General features: G+C 40.0%; 2 protein-coding genes across 2 annotated transcripts; one reads left to right on the forward strand and one right to left on the reverse strand.

Annotated features, from left to right (window-relative positions):
* The first annotated feature begins 95 nt into the window (after positions 1–95).
* LOC143283025 (proteasome assembly chaperone 1-like) lies at positions 96–9,554 on the forward strand. Its single transcript, XM_076589018.1, has 6 exons — positions 96–246; positions 1,676–1,785; positions 2,603–2,814; positions 4,727–4,925; positions 5,970–6,109; positions 7,146–9,554. The coding sequence occupies exons 1-6, from the start codon at positions 128–130 to the stop codon at positions 7,218–7,220; spliced, it is 855 nt and encodes a 284-aa protein (XP_076445133.1). The 5' UTR covers positions 96–127; the 3' UTR covers positions 7,221–9,554.
* Positions 7,789–27,109, reverse strand: LOC143283024 (CAAX prenyl protease 1 homolog). The gene is made up of 10 exons (XM_076589016.1): positions 26,963–27,109; positions 24,480–24,626; positions 23,308–23,394; positions 21,020–21,136; positions 19,192–19,344; positions 17,525–17,666; positions 17,013–17,281; positions 15,913–16,062; positions 13,808–13,948; positions 7,789–12,235 (listed from the first exon to the last, which is right to left on the reverse strand). Exons 1-10 carry the CDS (start codon positions 27,056–27,058, stop codon positions 12,017–12,019), a joined length of 1,521 nt encoding a protein of 506 aa, XP_076445131.1. The 5' UTR covers positions 27,059–27,109; the 3' UTR covers positions 7,789–12,016.
* Positions 27,110–27,206: the final 97 nt, after the last annotated feature.

Raw genomic sequence — 27,206 nt, forward strand, 5'->3', positions numbered from 1 at the left:
GACATTGTAAATAGATTACTAAGATGTTTACATATTTTAGGGGATAATTGTACAATCATAATCTTTCTGTCAATATATGTGGTTAATTAAAAAGAGACAATACTAGGAAAAAATAAACCGCGAAACCATGAGACGGAAACGAGATTTGCAAGTCATCATGGCGACATTCTATGGAGAAGTGCTACCTGTCTTCTCACGTGCTGTCGATGACGATGAAGATGAAGATGAACTTGTTTCAGAGCTCGGGTAAAAGCAGTTATTAAGTTGATTTGTGATATTTTGTATTGTTTGATCACGAGACCGCTATTTTTTTCCTTTGAAACGGGGATGCTCGTATGTTTCCATAGACGCCGGCATTGTTTGTCATGCTGATCTCATACACTTGATCAGTTCATGTTCGCAACAACAACAGCAACACAAAAACAACAGCAGCAGCAACGCAACAACAACAAGAACATCAGCACAACAACAACGACGAACAGCAACACGCACGCGCACACACGCGCGCGCGCACACACACACACACACACACACACACACACACACACATGTTCTTTCTCATTGTCACCCCCTCCGGAGGAAAGATAGGTCTACTTAGGTTATGATTAGGTATTTACGCCTCTGCGCACACAGGTCATCAATAGTCAGTAATGATGGCTGACCTTCTAATTTGAAGATTTGAAGACACACACACACACACACACACACACACACACACACACACACATTCTTTCTTGTCTTCTTTTGATTATATTTCCATCAACTTGCTGATGTTGCGTTTAATGCAGGCTGGGTATTTTTCAAGTTTCAATAACCCACCAAACACTGATGTGGATTGAAAGATCTTAGATGTTCACATTCGATCTTTTGTGTGTGTATACACACACAGGAGGTTCAGGCATATGCAGGTCTGCTCTTATGTTGACTTGGGGGATTTGAAAAATCTTCACCCTTTACACACCAGGTGTGCCAAACAGGGGATCAAACTCAGGAAACTCGGGCAAGAATCCAGCTCTGTAACCATTCATTTACGGCATCCGTCACACACACACACACACACACATTCATACACTCACACACACACACATACACGCATTCTCACACACACCACATACACATACACACACACACACACACATACACGCATTCTCACACACACCACATACACACACACACAAACACGCGCATGCGCGCGCACACACACACACATACTGCTCCTCTCTCAACACACACACACACACACACACACACATTAACTCAAAATCTTTAGGTGCACCAAGACTGATTATTTTATTTTTGTCGAGGTTTGTCCCTTTTTTGGTCTTTGACAAAGATTTGCCAAATGACTGCTTAGGACTGGGGATTGAAAGACTAGTGAAAAAATTCACACAAGTTTTATGCATTTGAAGGCTGTGTGTTTATGAATAGGGTGCATTTGATTCTTTTTAAAATGAAAACTTGTTTGTAAATCACTCTATTTTGTTGGATTATCTGTCTCTCTGGTAAAGATCTTAGACATAATTACACATTCAGAGTGCTTTGGGTTTTGAAAAAGAAAACAAATAAATGCACAAATGAAAAGAAACTATCCTGTAAGTGTAACCGATGTAAAGCACTCTGAGAAATCAGTATGTATTTGTTCTTATCATCCGTGCATTTTTATTATGAATTTCAGTGATCCATTCATTCACTGGTCCAGCAGAACACAGAACATCATGCTCCACTTACCAAACAATAAACTGGAATGCAATGTATTGATTGTTGCCATTGGGCCTGCAGCTGTTGGTAAGCATGAAATAGATTTGTATCTATTCAACTGCAATATTTATCTTTCTGTTTCAGTAGTCTCTCAGAGTCAGATTTGTCTCTTTTCTTTCTTTTTGTGTATGCCTATATTGTATTGTATAGGATTGTATTTCTCATTGTCACAGCAGATTCCACTGTGTGAAATCCAGGCTGTTCTCCCACAGAGAGTGTGTTGCTACTGTGCATCTTTTACATTTTTTTTTCTGTGTGTAAGTGTATTTGTTTTCCCGTCAAAGAGGATTTTACTCCAGAATTTTGCCGCGGACAACCCTTTTGTTGTCGTGGGTTCTCTTACAAAGTTGCATGCACTAAGTGCATGCTACACAGACGGAAGAAATACTGGTGTGTATGGGATTAAATCCATGTGCTCAGATTCTCTTGCTTCCTAGCCCACTCCATGTGTGTGTGTGTGTGTGTGTGTGTGTGTGTGTGCTGTGTTGTGTGTGTGTGTGTGTGTGTGTGTGTGTGTGTGTGTATTTACAACATTGATGTTTACTGAATTTTAGTGATGAATTATTGAAACAGTTTAGAGAACTTGTGTGCAAATTCTTGTAATGTTTTGATGTATGATTGATATCCTTAAGATTATATATTATATGATTATAAAAAAGAAAAAGAATTGATGCTGACTTTCGATTTTTCATCGGAAATGATTGATTTTTTAGTTCTTGAAGGAAACAAATATTTTATATATTTTTTAATTGATTTGATTAAATGGATTCAATTTATATATATATATATATCTGATGGCAAGGTGTGAAAAGTTTTCTTTTACGTATGATATTCAAAATTCCAGGGTTTACAGATACTTGCATCAAGCATGGTGACTACCATATGGTGGCTGGTATCTTCAGTGGTCTTCGAGACAGTGACCCTCAGACGCTGATGCAGAATGCACCAACAGACAAGACGTGTTACATCTATCGCAGCAATGAAGACGCCTCCACATTTGTCTGTCTCTGTAACATGGAAGTTGCAACTGAGCAGTGTTTTGCATGGGTGAATCAGGTACCTGGAAACACTATGACCTATAGTATTATAACTATAAATTATTGTAAGTTTTATATTATCATTCACTTATTTAGCTTCTGCTTTGGTTTGCTGGCATTGTTTTTGTTTGTTTTTTCTTCTCAAATTGACTCTGAGCCTGTCCATCTTTTGCAATCAACTGCTGAATTTAGTGATCTGTCAGGTCCAGCCGAACACTTGTCCTCACACTGATCTCTCAGCTATGTAGTAAGGCAAAATTTGCTCCTTCCTTTCCACTGCTGCTGCCAACAGATTCTAGATAAGGCTGTCGCAACTCTCTCCAAGTTGGTCTCCCTGATAACAAGCTAAATAACCTTAAACACATACGGAATCAAGCAGCCTGGCCTGTACTCCGTAAACCTAGGCATGAGAGTGCAACATGACTGCTCAGAACACTTCACTGGCTTCCTGTTAAGGCAAGAATTCAATCAATACAAAATTGCTTGGCTCTGCATTCATTGTCTCTTATTCTCTACCACAACAATATACCACTTTGTCTTTCAGATCTTCTTCATCAGTACCATCCTTCTAGGTTGCTGAGTTCATTTGACATCTCTGTGCTGTGTTTATAGTTCCTCCGTTCTCCTATGGCACCTTGGGCGAAAAATCTTTCTCTGTCTTTTGCCCCCACTGTCTGGAACTATCTTCCTCTGTCCCTCAGAAAGACTCTGTGTTTGTTGTTGTTGTTTTTCTTCTGCTTTCGTGGGCTGCAACTCCCATGTACACTTGCATGTACACGAGTGGGCTTTTACGTGCATGACCGTTTTTACCCCCCCATGTTGGCAGCCATGCTCCGTTTTTGGGGGTGTGCATGCTGGGTATGTTCTTGTTTCCATAACCCACCGAACACTGACATGGATAACAGGATCTTTAACGTGCGTATTTGATCTTCTGCATGCGTTTACACACGAAGGGGGTTCAGGCACTAGGAGGTCTGCACATTGACCTGGGAGATCGTAAAAATCTCCACCCTTTACCCACCAGGCGCCGTCACTGTAATTCAAACCTGGGACCCTCAGATTGAAAGTCCAACGCTTTAACCACTTGGCTATTGTGCCCATCTCTGTGTTTGTTCAACTTTTAGAAATAATTTTAAGATGCACGTATTTCATCACTTCACATGATGCATACAAATGAGTGCTTGTTTCCTTCTTGTGTGTACGGTGATGTGTTGTTGGGAGGGGGAAGGGGTGTGGCTGCTTTTAAGTTTTGTACTTTGAAATATACATTTTTAGTGTATTGTGATGTATGCGACTGGCTTTGAGATTTGGAAGTGGATTTTCAATATTGTTATGATATGTGCATCATCATCATGTAGGTATTTTGATGTGATATTATATGGTAAGTCTGTATACTGTGTAGTCATTGATGATTGTGTGTGTGGTGTGTGTATGAACATAGATTAGTGCATGAGTGGTTAGCTGTCTGTGGCCTTTTTATGTATTTTTTGCTTGGCTTTGAAGTATTCTTACCTTTTCATAATCTGGGGATGATAAATTAAGTGGAAGGGCTGACGTCCTTAACACGGCCTGATCTTATTTGCCCTAAGAAGCTAGATGGTTAAGTTAATGAACTGTGTTTTGTAGGTTTATCTTAATGCTTTTTTTTTTGTATATATATGTGACAGTTTTGTGTTTAACACGGTTGGATATTTGTGTTGTTGGGCAGTCCTGATATGGCCCAGTGTGTCAGCTGGACTAAAAAGCAACAATAATAATGTGAGAGGGCAAAAAATAGGTATATCAAATTAATATATCTTTAAAATTACAGATTAGAAAATAAAATGTGTACGTATACATTTTTACTGTTTCTGGAATAGAACATTTTTACTGTATCTTTCAGTCTCCTCAGCTATGCCCAATGCTGATTCTTTTGTCATTTTGGTTTTCAGTTATTTTCAGGGTTAGATGCCTCAGATGCCTATGTGGTTGTGCTGAACACTTTGCCCACCAGTCATTTCACCAGCGAAGTTCCCACTTCTGATCTGCCAGTGCCCTTGCTGCGAGGGTTGAAGACAAACAAGTTTGCTGGCACCCCCTTGTGTCCTGTTCTGGAACAACCCAACTTGATTCCAGGGCTGGCTGCCCAGGGTGAGGAGAGAGTTGATATTTCTCTGTGAGCATGAAAGAAAAAAATTCTTTTATTGATAAAGGAGAAAGTTTATGGAGGGATGTTGAAACAAATACCTGCGCTCGCACAGGATGGTAGACAGAAGAGACAAATCCCACAAAAGGTTTCTTTTCAGGTTTTGTCTTGTGGTTTTACACGAAGACAGGTTTTTATTATTTTTTTTATGTATTTTTTTTTACGCCAAAGAATCAATAGACAGATAGAAAATGCGAAAAAACTTAGCCGTGCACAGGAACAGGTGTCGAGATGGCTGCTGGAAAAAGAGGGCGCTAGCCAGCAGGACAAAGGGGAGGTTACCTACTTCCGGGAGGTTATCGGCCGTAGTTACTTTCGTTTTCTCCGCATAGGTGGATAGTAGTTTGCACAGGACAGGAATGTCATACCCCTGCTGGAGTCTGCACTAGTGGGTCATGGTAAGTATGTTAAACGTAATTTTAGATAGAACATTTCCTTTTTTGTAGAAAGAATAATAGTAGTTGGCATAGTTGAAGAGAGTGTATTTGTATTTGTATTTCTTTTTATCACAACAGATTTCTCTGTGTGAAATTCGGGCTGCTCTCCCCAGGGAGAGCGCGTCGCTACACTACAGCGCCACCCATTTTTTTTTTTGGTATTTTTTCCTGCATGCAGTTTTATTTGTTTTTCCTATCAATGTGGATTTTTCTACAGAATTTTGCCTGGAACAACCCTTTTGTTGCTGTGGGTTCTTTTACGTGTGCTGAGTGCATGCTGCACACGGGACATCGGTTTATCGTCTCATCCGAATGACTAGCGTCCAGACCACCACTCAAGGTCAAGTGGAGGGGAGAAAATATCGGCGGCTGAACCGTGATTCGAACCAGCGTGCTCAGATTCTCTCGCTTCCTAGGCGGACGCGTTACCTCTAGGCCATCACTCCACTCTGTATGTGTGTGTGTGTGTGTGTGTGTACGACGTTACCCAAGCATTGGGAACTGTCCACGAAGCTGACTGCATAATACAGCAGCCTTGATTCACTGTGACAGTGATGACGTACTGCCAAGCCCATTCCATGAAGGCGGTGCTGTATCAGTGTTACACCAACGCCAGAAGGTCAGTGGACCTGGCCACCCTCAAAGCCTTCATGCCGATTCTGGAATCAACCCCTGTCAGAGATATCATCAGGGTAAGCACAAGATGGGGACTGTCATCTGTCAAAATGTTGTACCTTCAAGTACATGTACTTTTGTTCACAAGTTAATATCAGGGAGGGCTGGATCAAAAAACAAATCAAAGGGTGAAAAGTTTGCTTTAAGATCCTCAGGATGGAAACCTGTGACTGACCTTTCTTGTGTTAGCACAAATCTTCTTGGGTCAAATAATTGAGAAATGATGTGGGACAGAATCTGACTCCCTGCCAGAGTCTGCACTAGTGGGTCACGGTAAAGTATGTGTAGTTAAATGATGTTGAAAATGTGAGGGGATGTTGAGAACAGATCTGTGTGTGGAAAATGTGCAGAGAAGGCAAGGAGTAGTTAAGAACAGTTTTTGTTAGGAATGCCAGTAATTTTTGACTCACTTGTGTAAACAAAGTGAGTATGTTTTTACCCGGTGTTCGGTTATCTGTGTGTGTGTGTGTGTGAGTGTGTGTCCGTGGTAAACTTTAACATTGACATTTTCTTGGCAAATACTTTGTCAGTTGACACCAAATTAGGCATAAAAATGGGGAAAAATTCAGTTCTTTCCAGTCATCTTGTTTAAAACAATATTGCATCTCTGGGATGGGCACAAAAAAAATAAAAAATGAAGCCTAATTATATGCAAACTGCATTTGCTGTTATATTTATATTTTTTGTATTCTCTAAACTTGGCACTTTGATATGATATTCTGACCCAACAACAAGAGCAGTCATTATTATCATTTTTTGTTCAAACAGGAACTTCTTTTGCTAAGCATGGAAGTTTTATTTATTTTGCAAACGTTTTGGTGCAGATAGTAAAAAAGGGAAATTACTCTGTAATTAATGCTAGGGGACTTAATTTGCTTTAAACTGATCCTTCTCATCTTAAACATTACATTTTGAAATTATACTCAACACATAAAAGGCTTGGATTTTTTTTTTTTTTTTAAAGTGTATCACAAGTGAGTCTTGAAGGACTTACCTCTTTTGTTTTTTTATATGTTGCTTGATCCTCATGCCGAGTGGTCTCTTTGTTCACAGAAAAACCCTGATGCAGTGGAGCGCCTGAGGGACATTGCAGAACTCCATGAAGTGCAGGACACCTTATACATATAGCTGAAACCTGCAAGCATGTTATCCGTTGAATCTGTTGTTGGTTTTTTTTGTTTTTTTTTCCATCACATTTTGTGTTCATGCAACTGTGTGCAGAGTGAAAGATGTGTAATGAGTGTGTGTGTGTATTGGTGGCCAAGACTGATGTGTGCCAATGTTGGTCACATTGATAGGGTGTTTTTGTTGGAGATGTCATGGATGAGAACAGGATTTGTCTACTTTCTTTGCTTGCCGTAGAACTGACATTCTCTCTGACCAGGCGATCATCTGAATGTTTTGTGGCATTTGCTGCTGTAAAAGAGATTTTTAAGAAAGTATTTTTTAAGGAGTTACGCATTATTTTGGTTTTGAATTTGCATGCGTGTGTGTGTGTGTGTGTGTGTGTGTGTTTGCAGACGGATGGAGGTTGAAATTACTCCCTGCCATTTTCTTTTAACAAAACAAATCATAGAACAATTAAGGGGGGGAAAAAAAAGACCTTGAATAATGTTCAGCAGAAACAAGAGATGAGAAAAGATGAATGACGATAAACGACAGAAGGATGGATGTGAAAAATGACCACAAGTAAAAATTTCCTCAGCACTTTTATTTTTGATCCAGTATTAATAAGTACACAAGTTTCAGTGCACAGGTATTTCTAATAAATTTTCTCTCTAAAAAAAACAACAAAAAGGCCAAAATGCTCAAGACATTTCTTTCACACCAAAACAAACACTTATTTCTAAATTAATTTGTCCAAGCATTTTCCATCTTTGAAATGAAAATGGCCATTGCTACACACTTGCAGTGTGGTGCTGCAATATGCAAATTAAACCACTCACCAATGAAGTGGCTTCCACTGAGGAGAGTTAACTGTATGAATAACCTTTTGATCATATTTGAAAAAGGTTTAAAATCATATACTTAGTTTGATCAGTCTTCTCAATGCAAAACTGCAATGTTGGCAGCAAGCTATTAATTACATAAAATGTAATATCATTTCTTGAAAGAAAGAAAAAAAAAAGTGTTGGCAAAAAGTTATCATAGTGATGTCTTTTCAACTTTTTTTTTCCCCCTTTTGTGTGTGTGTGCACCAAGAGACTGCACGTTTTCTGAAAGTCAAAAGTTTGACAACTGCATTCCCATGACAAGAGAAACACCAAGCATACTTGAAAACAGAATCAGAACTACATATTTTGCACACTGCAGTACACAGCAGATTCATACAAAATTGTGGTCAGCAAAACATGAACTTAAGGTAATCCGAACAAAACTGAAAGAAAATTGGAAAACAAAAAACTCATTTGGTTCTGTTTGCTTCTGCATCTCATTTACACCTGCCTGAATGCTCAGCTGCAATTTCACTGTTTAATCAATGACAAAATGTGTCCTTTTCCCAACAAGCACTCAAATTTGGAATACATCCAGTGCACTTACTCCCGTCATATATGCTGACATCAACTGGCAGTATTTTACAGGACAACAACTACAAGGTAATCTTTCTTTCCTCAGATTCAGTTCATGAAGCAAAGCAACCAATCTCGCAGTCACATTCACAACAACATTAAGTGCATCTGATCCCTTGCAATGCTGAATAAAAAGAAAAACAACATGAAACTTCAGTTTTCAGTTAGCATTGAAAACTTCCAATCACTACCAAGTCCCACAAGCTAATAATTCTCACAATAGTTTATACTGGTAATTAACTTTGTGATTAAAACTTTGTGAAACTGGTGACTAGGATTCATAAGGGGTCAGTGTCCAAGTAATAATTAATCCAAAAAAAAAAAGTACGGACAAAAATGGCACACTGGGCATAACAGAAAGCTAATTCTTGACAAAGAAAAGCAGAAGGTGAAGCAACAAACAGTGTACAGATATATCTATGAAATATGCACCAAGGCATAAAGGAGGAGCCCAGTCTCTGCAAGTACTCTGTTGTACAGGTAATGACATCAACGATGTGAACAGACCGAGTCAACAGATTTCAATAACAAACACACAAAAAACAACAACAAAGTCTCGCAGCAGTTTGACAAGAACAAAATACCAAGAACAGCAAAAATACAAAACAAGTTTCTTCTCCTACAACCAGGAGGGACACAAAAAGAGAACCACCGCTGCAACAAAGAAAGAAATAGGAGTGTGAACAATGCTGATCACCAAATTAACAGCTTTGTGGTCTGGTGCGTAAAGTAACAAGAAGTCAAAATCATGAAAATGTTGATGGTGGATGTTTAATGGAAACGTGAAGTGCTTTGTCATCAGCACCTCGGCGAATAGTGTGGTTTTAAGCATCATTTATGAAAACCAAGAAACTTAAAAAAAAAAAGAAAAAAGAAAAAAAAGAAGACAAAATCAACACAAAGAACAAAATACATTCAGAGCTGGCAAAACAAAACAAAAAATTTTGGAAAGCAGAGATTTCAAAAAAGAATAAATACTTTAGAAAATATCTGAAACACCATGAAATCAAATTGTGAACAGGATGAGCCACAAAGAACTAAAATGGGTTGAGACTGGTGTCTGGTATGTCAAGGCTTCAATACACACCAGGAAAATAAAAGAACTCGTTTCACAATGCCGTGATTGGAGGTGGAGAGAGAGACCACAACTCATTGAAGAAGCTCTGTCAATCCATAAACTCTGCTGCCAGAAACTTACTTACTTTTACTTTTTCCTTCCGCTTGTACCGGTGGGCGTCGCGGGGAGATACAGTTGTCTGTCTGCAGCAAGGCGAGTGGCCTGGAGGAGGGACATCTCGTGGGCTCTCTCTGAGGGTGGCTGCCACTGAGTCGTTCCAGCGCTGTCTTGGTCTTCCTCTGGCTCTCCAGCCAGAGTATTTGGTGTTGTATGCCCGAAGAGCTGGTTGGTTCAGAGGCATACGTGTGAGGTGTCCAAACCACTTGATCCTCTGTTGTTCTATGTGTTGTAGTACTGGTTTTGTTCCTACCATGTCTCGTATCACCTCATTCCAGATCTTGTCTCTCCTGGTCTTGTCCACTGCTTTTCTCAAGCATTTCATTTCACAGGTGACCAATTTTCTCTCGAGGGCTTTTGTTAAGGACCATGTCTGGCACTGGTATGTGATTGTTGGCAGGTAAATGGCGTTGATGAGTTTCGCCTTGGTGCTCATGGGGATGCTGGGATGTTTCAAGAGAGGGGCGAGTTGGTAGCTGACTGCGTTGGCTTTCTGGCATCTGGTCTCTATTTCTCTATTCCAGAGAGTTCTGGCATCTGGTCTCTATTTCTCTATTCCAGAGAGTTCTGGAGAAAATACATAGGTTCGGGAAGGGGGGTATTTCTCTAAAGTAAAAAAAACCGACACAGACAACTCATTGGAGAGGCTCTGTCAATCCATAAACTCGGCTGCTAGAGAGTTCTGGGGAAAATACATAGGTTTGGGGAAAAGGGTATTTCTCTAAAGTAAAAAAAAACAACCCACCACCACCACCACCCACAAAGTCTAAAATTAAGCAGAACTTTCAAAAGAGGTTAACAATAAATAGTAAATAATTGAGCTCAACGAGCTCACCAAGTTGTATTTTTTTCTTGGACCACCAGAGTTGTAAGGAAACCCCCCCAAAAAATCCATTGGTGACCAATGGTGTTCTGTTGTGCCCAGGTCCTCATGAAGCTGCAGAGAGCCAGTCTAGATAAACAGCTCAGCACCTAACTCCACAGCACTCCTGACTGGGAATTTCCCGTTTACACATATTTTACACAATCATTCTGAATCAGGAATTGCAGACTTAGAAGTGTTTTGAACTGATCATGTAGTTAAAAGCTAATAATAGCTCAATGTCAAAGGCAGATTTATTTGCTCTGTGACTGAATATCAAGGCTATCTTTGGCTAGACCACATGTGTTTTATTCATATCCATGATGGAAACTTGCCCAAGTATCTCACATCAGTACTTTGCAATCACACAGCGTAAGAGCTTTGTACTTGATACTAACTAAAGATAGGTGTTATTTACCAGGTTTTTAAAAAATGCAAATTCCATGATCGAACTTGGGATTATATCATTTTTCATTATCTGTTTTTACTCGTTCATATGAATGGGCTGTCTGTGGTGAAAAGCAGCTGAGAAAACTCACCATACCAAATGTGCTTAGTGTTTGGAGTTGTGTAACCAGTGCTGTTTTTTCTTCTGTTTTCTTGCGTCAATACAATCTTAGGGACTGCTCATCAAAGCATATTGTACAACGTGAATGCCAGTTTGACAATTCAGTTATAAGATTCATGTTCATTTTTAAGATCAGAAAATCTTGCACCTTGAGAAACTGACACAGAAAATTGTTGTGAATTATCCGGAACTAATGAAATGTCCAAAAACGTAAAAGAAAGAGAAAAACGTGGTAAAAAGTAATGTTCAGTTTAATAAAAAGTCTTACAGTTAAAAGTAAACAACAACAAAAAAACAGGAACGTTTCTATTATCAAAACCTTTCCCCCTCAACACTCGCACACAACACCTTTCCCAGTTGATAAAACTGCAGCAATTCTCCATATTCAGGCTGTTACATTGACACATTGAACACACACACACGGTGAACTTCCCCTTTTACTTTACCAAACACTCAAGAAGCACAAAGAAGAAGAAACCAACTCACACACACACGAAAAACTCTCTCACAACACACAACCACACACATAATAGAAACACCCAAGTCACCCATGGAGAGAGACAACCTCCTGAAACAAAAACAATAAAAAAAAAAAACCCAAAAAACAAATAGCAAGCCTGGTCTGGTCAGGAGAACAATGTGCCGACAAGACATTACGACCGGCCAACACACCAACTTTTCCCCTGGCATTTACTCCGTTTTGTCCAGCGCCTTGAGACGCTCCAGGAGGGGAGGGTGGGAGTAGTGCCAGGCGGAGAACAGCCAGTCCGTCAGGGGGAAGCCCAGGTTGTCGCGGTTCAGCTTGACCAGGGCCGACTTGAGCTTCTCGGCAAAGTGCATGCTCTTGGCGAAGGCGTCCGCTTGGAACTCAAAGTGGCGGCTCAGCACCGTCATCATGAAGGACAGCAGCTGAAAGGCAAATGTGTTCAATGTAGAATGATTCCATGATTTGGGATTTAGTTTTGTGATTTATTTATGATTCCACGCTCTAGTCTCCTGAATCGACCCTAATGTGTATTAAAAAAAAAAAAAAAAGAGGCGTGTGCAACAATCAGCAACCATTTAACTGTGGGTCTAGTCGTCAACCTTGTCCATATATAATGTGTAATGTGTGCTATACACTCAAGTGATAACACGTGATGATATGCTCTCTGTGTATATGTGTGTTGGGAAGGGAAGAGGGTGTGTGTGTGTGTGTGTGTGTGTGTGTGACCGTGCGCATGTACTTATATGGATATGCATATGTGTCAAAACAGTTACAGCATTTGTGTTTTTACATAATTTCCGATTCATGTTTGTACCCCTGATGTATTATCCCCCCTAATATTCCTTGTGACCCTGGTATAGTTGGGAATAGAGACATTCTACTCCAAATAAGATATTGTTCAAACCAAAAAACAACAACAAAACAAAAAAGGAAGGAAAAATGAAATGTTTCACAAAATGGTTAATCTGAATCCTCATTAAAAGACCAGAAGAAGAAGAAGAAGAAACCCCCCACCCCCCTGCCCCCACCCCCCCAAAAAAACAACAACAAAACAAAACAAAAAAAACAGAAAGAAAAGGAGAAAAAACCTTGTCAGAGGGGGGAAAAGCTGATTTGTTCATTCTGTCAAACCATGTTTCTTTAGGAAAAACAAAAACAAAACCCCCAACTAATTAATCTTACAGAAAAGGTAAAAAAAAAAAAAAAGGGGCTAAATTTAACCTTTCTCGTTGTCATTTTTGACACCATTTCTTTTCGTAATTTATAAATACTGATCTTTTCCTTTTAATTCTTCCAAACAATTTTATTTTGGAAACCTTGCAAAACTGATCTAACATGGAATTAATCAGGTAAAATGGAACTTCTGTGTATGTGTCTATACCCACATGTGTGTGGTTGTGTGTTCGCTTTGTAACATACCCACATGCCTGTGGTGGTTGTGTTTGCTTTGTAAAATTTCAAGTTTTTAGGTTTCACTCTGTAGTAGACTGTGCAACAACACTCTGCTGTCTGTACAGTTTTCTCACCATAATGGAACCCCACCCAGCGACGGGCGCAATAGCCGAGTGGTTAAAGTGTTGGACTGTCAATCTGAGGGTCCCGGGTTCGAATCACGGTGACGGCGCCTGGTGGGTGAAGGGTGGAGATTTTTCCGATCTCCCAGGTCAACATATGTGCAGACCTGCTTAGTGCCTGAACCCCCTTCGTGTGTATATGCAAGGAGAAGATCAAATGCGCACGTTAAAGATCCTGTAATCCATGTCAGCGTTCGGTGGGTTATGGAAACAAGAACATACCCAGCATGCACACCCCCGAAAACGGAGTATGGCTGCCTACATGGCGGGGTAAAAACGGTCATACACGTAAAAGCCTACCCGTGTGCATACGAGTGAACGTGGGAGTTGCAGCCCACGAACGCAGAAGAAGAAGAAGAAGAACCCCACCCCAGCAATCCACACTGCATGTTTTATCCAGGCCCAGCACGCTTCACCTACCTCATTGTACGGGGCAAAGACAAACTGGAAGATGATGAAGAGACCAATCAGTGTGGGCTGGGTGCTGAACCCAAAGGCCTCGTACAACACCGTTTTGTTCAGCAGCAACGCAAACACCAGGAAACACAGGAACGTGTTCACCTGTAAGTTCAGGAACCGAAGCACAGTTGAAGATGTGTGTTAATTAAAAAAAAGGGGGATGGGGGTGTGTGGGGGGGGGCGTCCATGGTATCAATCAATTCTTCATGAAATGATCACCACATAAGTTTTTTTTAACAAAAACACAACCAAACCAAAAAGCTCACTGTGTCCCCCTCCACTGTCTCTCTCTCACTCACACAGAAACACAAACTACATGGACATGACATACAACTGGACAAACATCATAACATGAAACCAAGCATAAAAAAAACAAACAGTCACTCTGTCATTAAAAAAAATATATGCGATGGCATACATGCAAACCAGTATCTAGGTATCCCCTTAACTCATCCTTGTCTCATCTGAATTTCTATGTTATAAAGACTGACTGATCGAGGACAAAAAAACATCACTCCTATTTTGAAATGGCGGAATTTAAATAACATGTCAAGGCACAGACAACAGCTGACAGCCGATTTCTGTGGACTCTTTGAGTGCTGCTGACCAGTACGGTTGTCAGTGAAGGGCTGTCATCTCATTGTGGTATGATTGAGCTTATGGGTCAGGATTGCAGTCTCCATTCCTTCTTTCTATCATTTCTTCCTTTTGGGACTGCATTATTTTGTACAACAAAAACAATGACACCACTTTACAAAGTACATGATAAAGTAGTTTTTTGCACTTTAGGTTCAGGCTAAAATTATCTCATTTCACCAAGGTTCAAGCACTTGAACACACAAAATTCCTGCTCTACAAGTCACTGGTGGTCTCCATCCTTTTATATGGATGTGAGACATGGACACTGATGGCAGAAACAGAAAGAAGAATCCAAGCATTCGAAACCAAGTGCTTGAGGAGACTACTACACATCTCCTACAAGGAGCACAAGACCAATGACTATGTGCGGAACCTGGTCAGCAACCTTGTTGGGCCCCAAGAACCACTGCTGGCGACTGTCAAACGATGGAAGATGGCATGGTTTGGTCACGTCATACGACATAACACCCTCTCCAAAACCATCCTGCAAGGGACTGTAGAGGGAGGGTGCAGACGGGGGCGGCAGAGAAAGAGCTGGTCCGACAACATCAAGGAATGGACCAAAATGACGATGCCAGATCTCCACACGACAGCTGCCAACAGAATGGTGTGGCGAGCTATGACATCTTCCTCATGTCCCCCCCAACGACCCCACCGGTCGAGGGAATGAGTCTGAGAGTCAAGCACTTACGGTTCAACTCATTCCGCCCAGTGTCCCAAGCACTGCGCCAGCACCCTTGTACCTATTTTCACACCTACACATGATTTTGATGCTGACAATGACGGGCGCAATAGCCGAGTGGTTAAAGCGTTGGACTGTCAATCTGAGGGTCCCGGGTTCGAATCACGGTGACGGCGCCTGGTGGGTAAAGGGTGGAGATTTTTACGATCTCCCAGGTCAACATATGCGGGGTAAAAAACGGTCATACACGTAAAAGCCCACGCGTGTGCATACGAGTGAATGCAGAAGAAGAAGAGGATGCTGACAATGAAACTCAGAATGATCATTTTATAAGCATTGACAGTTATGTTGCATTAATTTTTTTGTCTCAACATATCTTGTGTGATATTGGGGCTGCTGTCAACAGGAAGCGCATGTCACCACAGTGCAGTGTCAACCTTCTGGTTTTCGTTTTTTTTTCTGTCTGCCAGTGTATTTGTCTTCCTACCAAGTTTTGAGGCAGCCTTTTGTTTTTTGTTTGTTTGCAAGTGTATTCGATTTTCTATCAAATTGAGGCAAAATGTGAACAATCTAGGCAAACTGTCCACTTTTCAGTTCTGATAAATCACCAAACAGTTACTGGCGCAGAGATGAAGCTGCATAAACCAAGTGATCACAAGACCAGGGGAGGTTGCAATTAATCCTGGCAGTGCTGAAAAAGAGTTAAGTATACAAACACAAACAACCCCTTTGGGAATGGAGTTACCTGAGAGATGATGAGATTCTTGAGGGTGTGACTGAGGTACCAGTGGCCCAGCTCGTGGCCCAGGACAGCCAGGACTTCAGCGTTGTTGCATCCCATCTTCTTGTGCTTCTTCTTCTCTTCTGCCTTCTCTGACCCCTTCTCGTCACCAGCCTTCCATGGACAAGGAAAAATGAAATCACCATGGGATGTGTTTTTTACAAAAAAAAAATTAAACACATACAGCCTTGATTTACAACCTACATTCTTTAATGGACTCTTTCCATTTGTGTTATATTGTACTGTATTGTATTATATCGTATTCTATATTTTTTGCATTGTTTTGTATTGTATTAACTCTTTTTCATGACACATTTCACCGTGTGAAATTCAGGTTGCTCTCCCCAGGGAGAGCCAGTCGAAACAGAGCAGCGCCACCCACATTTATTATTATTATTATCATTATTATGAGCATTTACGCCGAATCTTGAAAATAAGCCCTAAACATATGTAAATATCAAAAAGGAAAAACTGGACACAAGATACCAAACATTATTGAAAACTATTCATCCACCACCCACCCCCACCATAACACACAAGAACATGCACACACACAAGTCCTAGCACACAATCGTAAATAGTACACAATCAAAAATACCACCAACAAATCCTGAAACTATCAAAACTCACTCACTCACTCACAAATAGTCATTTTAGTTCATACTGGAAACGGATGAGCTGTTGAGAATTAATCTGGAGGGTAAAAGGTGGGTCTTCAGACTGGATTTGAAGGACTGCAGTGAAGATGAGTGACGGAGAGGCTGAGGAAGTTGATTTTCAAAGAAAAGGGGACTTGGTATGAAAAACTGCATTGGCTGTGCGTTTTGGTTCGAGCAGGGGGGGATCCTAAGCATATGGATGTCAGAAGAAGAGTGGAGTTAGCGTGAGGGTATGTAAGGATGAATGCGATCAGAAAGGTACTGTGGACCAGAAGCCTCAATGGACTTGAAACAAAAGAGAGACGACTTTGTAAATAATTCTTTCTTTTCTACCTGTCTGCTAGGATTATTTTTTTTTCTCTCTGCATGATTTTGCCAGGGACAACCCAGGAAGGATCTTATTACCTCAGCTTCTTTGTCTCCCGCTTCCTCACTCTCTTCCTCCTTGTCCTTTGTCAGGTCCTCAGCCTGTTCCTTGGTGCTGTCTGGCGCCGTCTGCTCCCCCTCTTCCTCGGGTTCCTTTTTGTCCCCCTCCTCTGCAGCCTTCTTCTCCTCCTTGTCCGCTTCCTTGTTCTGTGGGGCGTAGTCCTCCAGCAGGGTGTCGAACAGCACAATGCGCTTGTTCTTGAAGAACCCGTAGAAGTAGGCGTTGCTGTGAGATGACCGCTTGGAACCTGTCCAAAACACACTGACACCGTGACTTTTTTTTTTTTTTTTACATCATCATTACTAAGTGAAAAAAAAAATATTTGGAGTTGACAGACAAAAGCATTTCCAGAAAAACTAATTTGTTAAAGTTTATAACACAGACATACATACACATACATACCGACAGGCGCAATAGCCAAGTGGTTAAAGCGTTAAACTTTCAACACCCCCCACGCCCCTCCCACACATTCTGATGTAGTAAACCCTACCTTCCACAACAAACAGTTTGGTGAGGGGAAACTTGATGCTTGCAGCCAGCTTTTCAATCTGCGTCCGCAGTTCCCCTTCAGGCAGTGGGGTGAACTTATCAAAGAGAGGTGCGATATAATCGGCATAGATCGTGATCAGCAGCTGCACACAGCATGGAAGTATCAAATAAAAAAACAAACTCATACAATCAAGGTACTTTGTTCATTCTGAGTCAAAAGGTACACACTACAAAAACAACAACAACAACAAAAAAAACAACAACCCCCCACTCCCCCCAAAAAACCCAAAAACAAACCCACCTACAAACAAACAAAAACAACAACATCGCAGTACCTTTTTAATATTTCCAAATTCTAAATATCTGACTGATTTTGAGTCAAAGAACACATTTACTTAGTAAAAGAATGGAAGAATCTTCTCAACAGTATTAAATTCTATTTTCTCACTTAAATGCAACTGACAGGTCCAAGCTATCCTTTCACACCTGACAAATGAATATAATCTAGCAACCTGTCTAACAGACTGAACAAAGTACACATTCAAGCAATGTATCAGTTCTATAAATATTTTTTTTTTAATCATTAATAAAATACCATGAAATATAACCATCAAATCACATGATGCGGGACAGAGTGTGAGTGGAAAGATATCAAACTGAAAGAAGTTTAGCCACGAAACACAATTGACTACATTTTCGTTTTAATGAAACCTTCTTCAGGTAAAAGAAAATTGTTCAATTGTCAACAGATACTCTTAACCCTACACAGTGTCTGTGCATGTGTGTGTGTGTGCGTACACGCATGTGTAAATGTGGGTGCAGGTGTGTTTGGGTGTGAATGTGTTGGTGAACTTTTATATATGAATACTGGTGCTGACAGCCCTTTGCTTTTGGTGAACATATACAATGAGTTTCTCTTTTCGAATCTATTTTCTCATCAATGCAGCAATGGTGACCAAAAACAATCATACGCTTTCAAATATATTGATAGTATATCTTCATTCAGCAGTAGATAAATGCATATATATATGTAAAACGACAGCCTGAACAAATAATTCCTGATGTACTCCATATGTGGATGAAGAAGTGTACAGGATTCAGCGCTAAATAAATACGTTTATCATTATCATAAATAAGTAACAACTGATGTACTTGACATCAAGTAAGTAAAAACTGACGCACTCGATTACGAATAAGTAACAACTGATGCACTGGATTATAAACAAGTAACAGACGGGCGCAATAGCCGAGTGGTTAAAGCGTTGGACTGTCAATCTGAGGGTCCCGGGTTCGAATCACGGTGACGGCACCTGGTGGGTGAAGGGTGGAGATTTTTCCGATCTCCCAGGTCAACATATGTGCAGACCTGCTAGTGCCTGAACCCCCTTCGTGTGTATATGCAAGCAGAAGATCTAATACGCATGTTAAAGATCCTGTAATCCATGTCAGTGTTCGGTGGGTTATGGCAACAAGAACATACCCAGCATGCACACCCCCGAAAACGGAGTATGGCTGCCTACATGGCGGGGTAAAAACGGTCATACACGTAAAAGCCCACTCGTGTGCATACGAGTGAACGTGGGAGTTGCAGCCCATGAACACAGAAGAAGAAGAAGAAGAAGAAGATAAACAAGTAACAACTAACACACTCATCCCCCTACCACTGACCAGAGAGACGACAAAGGTAAAGAACCAGGCGTAGATGAAGAAGTAGTCCCCGCCAGCCTTGATGATGAAGATGAGGGTGGCGGTGATGGGCAGCAATATGGCCAGCATCACCACAAACTTCTTGACCTGGTCCTTGGCGTAGAAACCTGGCGTCTGTGGGACACACAAAAAAAAAACCTGCACTGACACTGAATGATTTCAGTGACATTGGTCTACAGCCCCTGTCATGACCAATGCACATCAAACACATTTCTGACATTAAATTCGATTTTGCATCAGAATGTATCAGATGTGGAAGGTACAGACCAACCACACAAGAGGAATAGAGAGAGAGAGAGGGAGACAGGGAGAGACTGAGAGGGAGAGAGAGGGAGAAAGAACGCCATTGACCTAAAGGACCTAAACTCATTTAACCCTGCACCCGTCTGAGCTGGGCCCACCTGACAGGCTGGCGAAGAAACCCGTTCATTTAAACCAGTTTGTCAGCTCATTATTATGCATTAAACTGCTATGTAAGTGAAGTAACTTGAACTTAACTTCCTTCCTCATTTGCATGTGAAGTTTTGCTCAGAAAATCGAACGATCAGTGTGTTTTTTTATCCGGTTTTCCGCATCGATGTGGTAAAACGTCAAAGGCTTACTGCTCAGCGAAATTATGATGGACTCTTGCAGCAAATTCGACCCATATAATGATGATTTGTCTTATAATTCATCCGGCATTTCTTCGTAAGTGAAGGAGATGAAATTAGCAACCAGTCTAGACAAAGTGGCGGACATTTCAATCAAGAAGACAGCCCAAACCTTCAACATTGACAGAAACTGACATTGTACTATTTCTGTTTTTAATTCAAAGTTACAACTATATAAGTAAACTATTGCATCCCTCATCTTGAGACTTCAGCCATTTGTGTCAAAATTATATTTCAGTCATTATATGAGAGTTCAGAAGCTATTGGATCAGCGGTTTGTATAAATTTGTGCCTGAAGTGAAGCACCCCTTCTCGTCGATGCAGCCAGGCCAAAACATGCCAGGCTGGGAGGGTTGCACAGGTAGACCTTAAAGGGCTGAATGGGTTAAGCCAACAGGTTAAACTCAACTGTGTTGACATATATTTCCCCTTTTCATTCAGAAAAATAAATATAAATGAAAGTGGAAAATTCAAATTATTATAGCACATTATTCGGTTGTTTTTTTTCTCTCGTAATTTTCTTTTTGAGTTAAGTGAACATGTAACACTTAAAAAAAAAACTTAGCACTGAAAAGGAATAAGTTTTAATATACATCTCGGACCCTTCTTTTCAAATATCTTTCTTTAGTCTAAAAAAGCTTCGATTAAATTTCATAAAAACAACAACAACAAAGGATACGAATACAGTTTAAATGAACTGGTTAAATGCATGTTCAAGTCATAAACTGGTACAATCATTATCATTTGTACTCACAGAAAAATTGTGTCAAACTGATTACAAAGTTAGGTTTCCTCTCAATAAATTTCATAAAAAAACCAACAACAACAAAGGATACGAATACAGTTTAAATGAACTGGTTAAATGCATGTTCAAGTCATAAACTGGTACAATCATTATCATTTGTACTCCCTTCTGGTTGGTCTGTCCCTTTGTATTGATCTCTCCCCCCCCCCCCCCTTCCCCCTCCATCTTTTTCATGTTGACAGAAAGACTGAGAAACCACAAGTAAAAAAAATCAACACGAACCCGTCACAATTTTTGTAAGACACAGATGCACCTTAATGTGGACACGGAGTCACCTTTTGCACACTCCTTCATTCTTTGCTGCACTTTTGACTTGCGAGCTCTATATTCATACCTGCTTGTTGAAGCCGTGTCTCTCTTCAATGACGAAGGTGCTGTATACGCTGAAGGGCTGAGAGGTGACGGCAGAGAAGATGAACGACAGGACAGTGAACACCAATGACTGTGTGATCTGAAACAAGAGAGGAGGAATGAATGAATGAATGATTGATTGATTGACTGATGTGGATACTTCTATAGCGCCTATCCTCGGTCAGAGACCAAGCTCTAAGCGCTTTACATACACGGGGACATTTGCACCACAGGCTGCCAACCTGGGTAGAGCCGACTGACGGCTGCCGTTGGGCGCTCATCATTCGTTTCCTGTGTCATTCAATCAGATTTCAAACGCACATACATACACACTCAGACAGACATGTAACATTTTACGTGTATGACCGTTTGTTTGTTTTTTATTTACCCCGCCATGTAAGCAGCCATACTCCGTTTTCGGGGGTGTGCATGCTGGGTATGTTCTTGTTTCCATAACCCACCGAACGCTGACATGGATTACAGGATCTTTAACGTGCGTATTTAATCTTCTGCGTGCGCATACACACGAAGGGGGTTCAGGCACTAGTAGGTCTGCACATATGTTGACCTGGGAGATTGGAAAAATCTCCACCCCTTACCCACCAGGTGCACCGAGATTCGAACCCAGGACCCTCAGATTGAAAGTCCAGCGCTTTAACCATTCGGCTATTGCACCCGTCAATGATATGGATACTGATATAGTGCCTATCCTCGGTCAAAGACCAAGCTCTAACTGCTTTACTTCTTCTTCTTCTTCTGCGTTCACTCGTATGCACACGAGTGGGCTTTTACGTGTATGACCGTTTTTACCCCGCCATGTAGGCAGCCATACTCCGTTTTCGGGGGTGTGCATGCTGGGTATTTTCTTGTTTCCATAACCCACCGAACGCTGACATGGGTTACAGGATCTTTAACGTGCGTATTTGATCTTCTGCTTGCATATACACACGAAGGGGGTTCAGGCACTAGCAGGTCTGCACATTTGTTGACCTGGGAGATCGTAAAAATCTCCACCCTTCACCCACCAGGCGCCGTCACCGTGTTTCGAACCCGGGACCCTCAGATTGACAGTCCAACGCTTTAACCACTCGGCTATTGCGCCCGTCACTGCTTTACAAATACGGGGGGTCATTTGCACGACAGGCTGCCTAAATGGACAAGAGCCGACTGATGGCTACCACTGGGCACTTATCATTCGTTTCCTGTGTCATTTAATCAGATTTCAGGCAGGCATACATACAAACTCAGACAGACATGCAACATTTCTAGGAAGAACCAAACATTGGAGGGGTTGCCCATTTTCTGCAATTCCATATCATGTGCAAGCATGAACTGATGAAGGAACGTAACAATTTACAGATTTCCCATTTGAACTGAATAACTTAAAAAAAAAAGAAAAAAAGTTCTATTAAATAATATTACTATCATCTAAATTCTGAGACAGAGACAAAGAAAGAAACTTCAAATCTTCAAAAAGCGAACAACAGAAAGTAACCAGCTGCCAAGAAATTGGACTGCTACTGATGCCGGCGGTGATGGAACCAATCAAGTTGTGCTTTCTCCCAGTTTCTGATTTCTACAAATCTGTGACCTCTCTTGAAACATGATAATGCCCAGTCTGAGTCCATACATCCCAGAGTCTTTGAGCAAACATCTTTATAGCATAGACATAGGTAATAATCTGTTGATGACACACTTTTGTTGGTAGTCAAACATCAAACATAGCCTGGCAAGCTGTACAAGTGACCCAACATCTTGATCCCAACTTTACAAAACTATATCAAAACTTCTATTGCGTTCATAATCCATAAACAGGCAGTATTAGTGAGCCCTACTCACTAAATTATAACAAGGGAATTTTGTTCCTTGTGCACATACTCAGTATGCACGCACACACGCACGGCAGGCACTCTTTTCCTCTATCATACGTCCACAAATTCTTCTGCAGTCGATATATGCAGAAAAAGTTACACAGTCTTGTTCCTTTGACACTTCACACAGGTAATCCCTGATTTGCATAATGTCATACGTGATGAAAATGTGAACTTGTAGACTTAGCAATGATCTAATACTGATCATGATTAATCAGGGTTGTTCTAAATAAACTAGTATCTTCAATGTGTATCATTCTGTGTACGATCATTACTGTCCATTCTCTTATACACATAAGATAGAGGTGAGTAAATCTATCTTAAAAAAAAAAAAATTCATTATGAGCCCTCACATAGATGCTAAGCATTAAATGATAAACTGTAATACAAGAAGTCTTACCTCATAGTCAGGTCCAAACCCATAGTGGCCAATGATTCTGCCAGCCACAGCCCAAAGGTAGGGTATCCCACCCAAAACGAGGATCAACTGAAAAATATGTCAATGCTTTGATTATTGAACTGATAAGTGATATTATTAATATTATCACCATGATGACTTGGACAATCTGCATCACACTTTTTCTGTCCTAGTTTCACGGTGTCAAAGATATATTGTTTCTAATTTCATGCTCAAGGCGCAGATCTATATGAAATCAAATCACTAGACATAATATGCATAATGATAATGTAAAAATTGTAATTTGAAAAGATTTTGAAATGAAATAGGAAAAAAAACCAACACAAAGTAAGCAACACATGCTTTTGAAGAAAGTGAAAAAAACAAAATGGCAAGAAACGATGGAAAGTGCCACAGTCTTATATATCAGGTGATTGAGCATTCTTTGTGTCATCGTTCAAGCATACTGTATAAATTCTACATTATCATGATTATGATTATGTCTATACAAACAGGCCTATACACAGTCCCTTTGTAAGGATTATATGTACAGACTCACATCTCAAGACATCTAAAATAGTTAAACTCTTCATCATTAACAGATTAAGTTTTCAGTAATACTAGTACTTGTATGTGAGTTCACATGTTTATCAATATTATATTTTAAATTATGATAGTCCCAGTATTTTAACTTAGTTGATCAAGTGGTATTCTATTTCTATGCCAGTTATATTATAATAGTCATGATATTTTTCCTACACAAGTGGCTGGTACATGTATCAACTGTGTATGTATACACGAACATGTTTATATGCGAAACTTGTAACAGCTGGTGTGGTAATAGTTCACAAAAACTTTAAAATTAAGATTAAAAGATAGGATATCAATACTGATAGGGTATGAACACTAATGTCTGTTGTAAATGCTTCTATATTTCATCACTGTCTATAAATATTACTATGTAAAGTAAAAGATAGATATGAACACTGCAGTTGTAATTTTTTTTTTCTATATTCTATTCTTGGCAATCAATTATACTGTATAAGTAAAAATATAAACCCTGCAGTTCTAATCCCTTCTAAGATTTATCATTATTATTCCGGGCTACAAATCATAATGCATAAAGTTATAGTTATATACATACATTTGTTGTAAACAGAATCATACCAACTCACCGTGGACTCAACCTGTGAAAACAAACCGTACCAAAAGCCAAAGGTACTTTTGTCCAGCTGGTACAGCCTGGCTTTATCAAATGTCTCTGTGTCCAAGACTCCCTCCAGGACATCTGGCACTTTTGTGTATTTTTCAACAACCTTTCTCTGTAAAAAAAAAAAAAGAAGAAAAAAAAAGAGGATGAAATGTGTGTATGTGTGTGTGTGTGTGTGTGTGTGTGTGTGTGTGTGTGTGTGTGTGTGTGTATGTGTGTGTGTGTGTGTATACACACACACACATATAATCTATCTATACATATTTATTAGTTACACTAATTACGTCGCTGAGGAAGGTCTGAGACTGAAAATTTCATTCTTGTGCAAAAGTCTTGTTGTTTGTTTTTCTTTTTATTTCTACACACACACACACACACAATATACATATATATATATATATATATTACGTCACCTGTTATCAGTGTAGTCTGTGACCAAGCTGCTGGGTGGCAGTGAAAATTCAGATTTTATTTTTTTGTTTAACAAAATAGGTGTTGTTTTTCAACTCTGTTTTATTATATATATATATATATATATATATATATATATATATATATATATATATATATGTGTGTGTGTGTGTGTGTGTGTGTGTGTGTATATATAAAGATATAAATCAAGAAGTAACACAACTTCATTTCAACCAAAGACAGGTTTCTCTGTTTGTAAGAAAAGGGAAATAGTTCTGTATCTTTTTTTTTTTTTATGACAGGATAGTCACAAATCAACAAGCACAACAACAACAACAAAAAATCATAAATTTAAACCAGTGACATGTTTTGTTTTTATTACAATTTACAGGCTTCTGAACATTTTTTTCAGGATAATTCAAAACAACACCCCCCCCACCCCTGCCCCCCACCCCCTGTCAATTCTGCTTTTCTTTTCCATTGATGCTACCTGTTCTATATTCTCACCCCATTCAAAAAATTTTTTTTGATGTAACTTGAATGATTTCACTGCTCTAGCCTGGAGCTTTTGACTGAATGGTGATGACCACCACTTTCACAGTTTTTATTCACACACCAGTCAGCAGACACTGATTTTTTTCTTCAAAATACTAAAACTGCCATCCAGATATTTATCATGACTGTTATTCGCTTCCATTTGTGTGATTGACTGAATCAGTGTATGTCAGTGGAGTACTTGCACAAGCTACAATAGTTGAATCCTTTGACACACTACAGCTTCTCCCAGACTTTCCAATGGTCAACACAGGTTAGTGAGCAGCATGCTAATGTGTTATACTGTGTTAGAAATGCATTTTGCGTGTTGTGCTAACTCTGTGAAATTAGATTTAGTGTGTTCAAAATGTGTCAGAATGCATGTATTTTAACAAAATGGTGATAAACATGCCTACTTTTTCGAACAGGTATTCTGAGAAAAATAATCGGATGTTCATATTTGAGTTTCCTATTGTTTTGAAGCTAAGACTGTATTCTTTAAAACTGTACTGTTAATAAAATGATTGCGGTGACAAGCAACGTGTTATCAGATGTTAAAGAAGATGTGTTGTTTTTTCTCTGTGGCCGCTGCCATCGCTCGGCACAGCACACAAAACTCTGCTGGTCTTTCTCCCTCCCAACAGCTGGTAACAGCTAGAGACGCAACATGGAGGAGCACCCATGGTGCTTTGTGCTGCTATCTCTTCCAGGCCACAGTTCTAACCATCCCAGCTGCTGTGTGCTATTTTTAATCAGTGCCTTTCCTTCCCGAGTTGAACGCAGGGTCAAGTTCACTACTGCGATGAACTAAACATTAAGCGCTGGACACGTGTGTCAAGATCTTTAACATACATATATGTATCTTTTGCATGTGACACAAACAGGGTTCAGGCACTAGCAGATCTTCACAATGTTGACAAGGGAGATTGGAGTAATCTCCACCCTTCAGGCTTTACCAACCATGTACACCAAACCTGAGGTCAAACTTCGGGCAAGCATCCAGCATCGTAACCATTGAGCCACTGCACCTGTTTTATTTCATGATAATGCAAGCAGACATCAGGGAAGAATCATTATTCTAACTTCAAGTAAACCAGGAAGTACTGATGTGGCAGAGACTGTTGTGTAAAGGGCCCTGTACAATGCCTTGGGTTACATCCGGATACATACATCATTACAAGTATTCCGGATTTACTACAAGCAAGTGTCACTCTTCCACAAGTTACACTTACAGTTTCAGTCTCTACAATACAAACTAAATAACAAATTACTTAGTTTCAAGCTAGTGCTCTTTTGCGCTTAAAATTAACTTGCATGCTCGTAAATAAAGAGGAACTTCTCATTCACTGCCTGATGGGATGTGGTTAGCGGCAATATGCGTGGCTTAGTAATGAATTACTTCAATTAGTGCCTTTGTCTTTATAGCAACAGTGCTTTTTCAATAGTCATTCCTTATCCAAGAAACAAATATAAGGTCTGTGAAGCTAGAGAGAATGTCCAAACCTGTCTGGACGACAGATAGGTTTCCCAGGCATAGACGACCCATGAAAAGATTACAACAGCTTGGAATATTTGGTCTGCTTCCAGTTCGACTGCCATCTTGCCGTTGATTCCAATCTGGAATCTGTGGGCTATTTGGTCTATTTCTCATTTTGTATCATTAAGGAATAAATCACTAAACATGCTGACGTTCATCAAATAATGCAGGAAAATAATTATATTCTCAACAAGGAAAACAGTTTTAATT

This window comes from Babylonia areolata, chromosome 6, assembly GCF_041734735.1.
Source record: "Babylonia areolata isolate BAREFJ2019XMU chromosome 6, ASM4173473v1, whole genome shotgun sequence".
Classification (NCBI taxonomy): domain Eukaryota; kingdom Metazoa; phylum Mollusca; class Gastropoda; order Neogastropoda; family Buccinidae; genus Babylonia; species Babylonia areolata.

Excerpts from the sequence above, each read along its gene's own strand:
- LOC143283025 (XM_076589018.1), top strand. The coding sequence starts at position 128 with ATGAGACGGAAACGAGATTTGCAAGTCATCATGGCGACATTCTATGGA. Across the intron at positions 4,926-5,969 it reads TCCAGGGCTGGCTGCCCAGG|TGATGACGTACTGCCAAGCC; the intron begins GTGAGGAGAGAG and ends TCACTGTGACAG. Across the intron at positions 6,110-7,145 it reads CTGTCAGAGATATCATCAGG|AAAAACCCTGATGCAGTGGA; the intron begins GTAAGCACAAGA and ends CTTTGTTCACAG.
- LOC143283024 (XM_076589016.1), bottom strand. The coding sequence starts at position 27,058 with ATGGCAGTCGAACTGGAAGCAGACCAAATATTCCAAGCTGTTGTAATC. Across the intron at positions 17,282-17,524 it reads CAAACTGTTTGTTGTGGAAG|GTTCCAAGCGGTCATCTCAC; the intron begins GTAGGGTTTACT and ends TGTTTTGGACAG. Across the intron at positions 13,949-15,912 it reads AGAATCTCATCATCTCTCAG|GTGAACACGTTCCTGTGTTT; the intron begins GTAACTCCATTC and ends CTGAACTTACAG.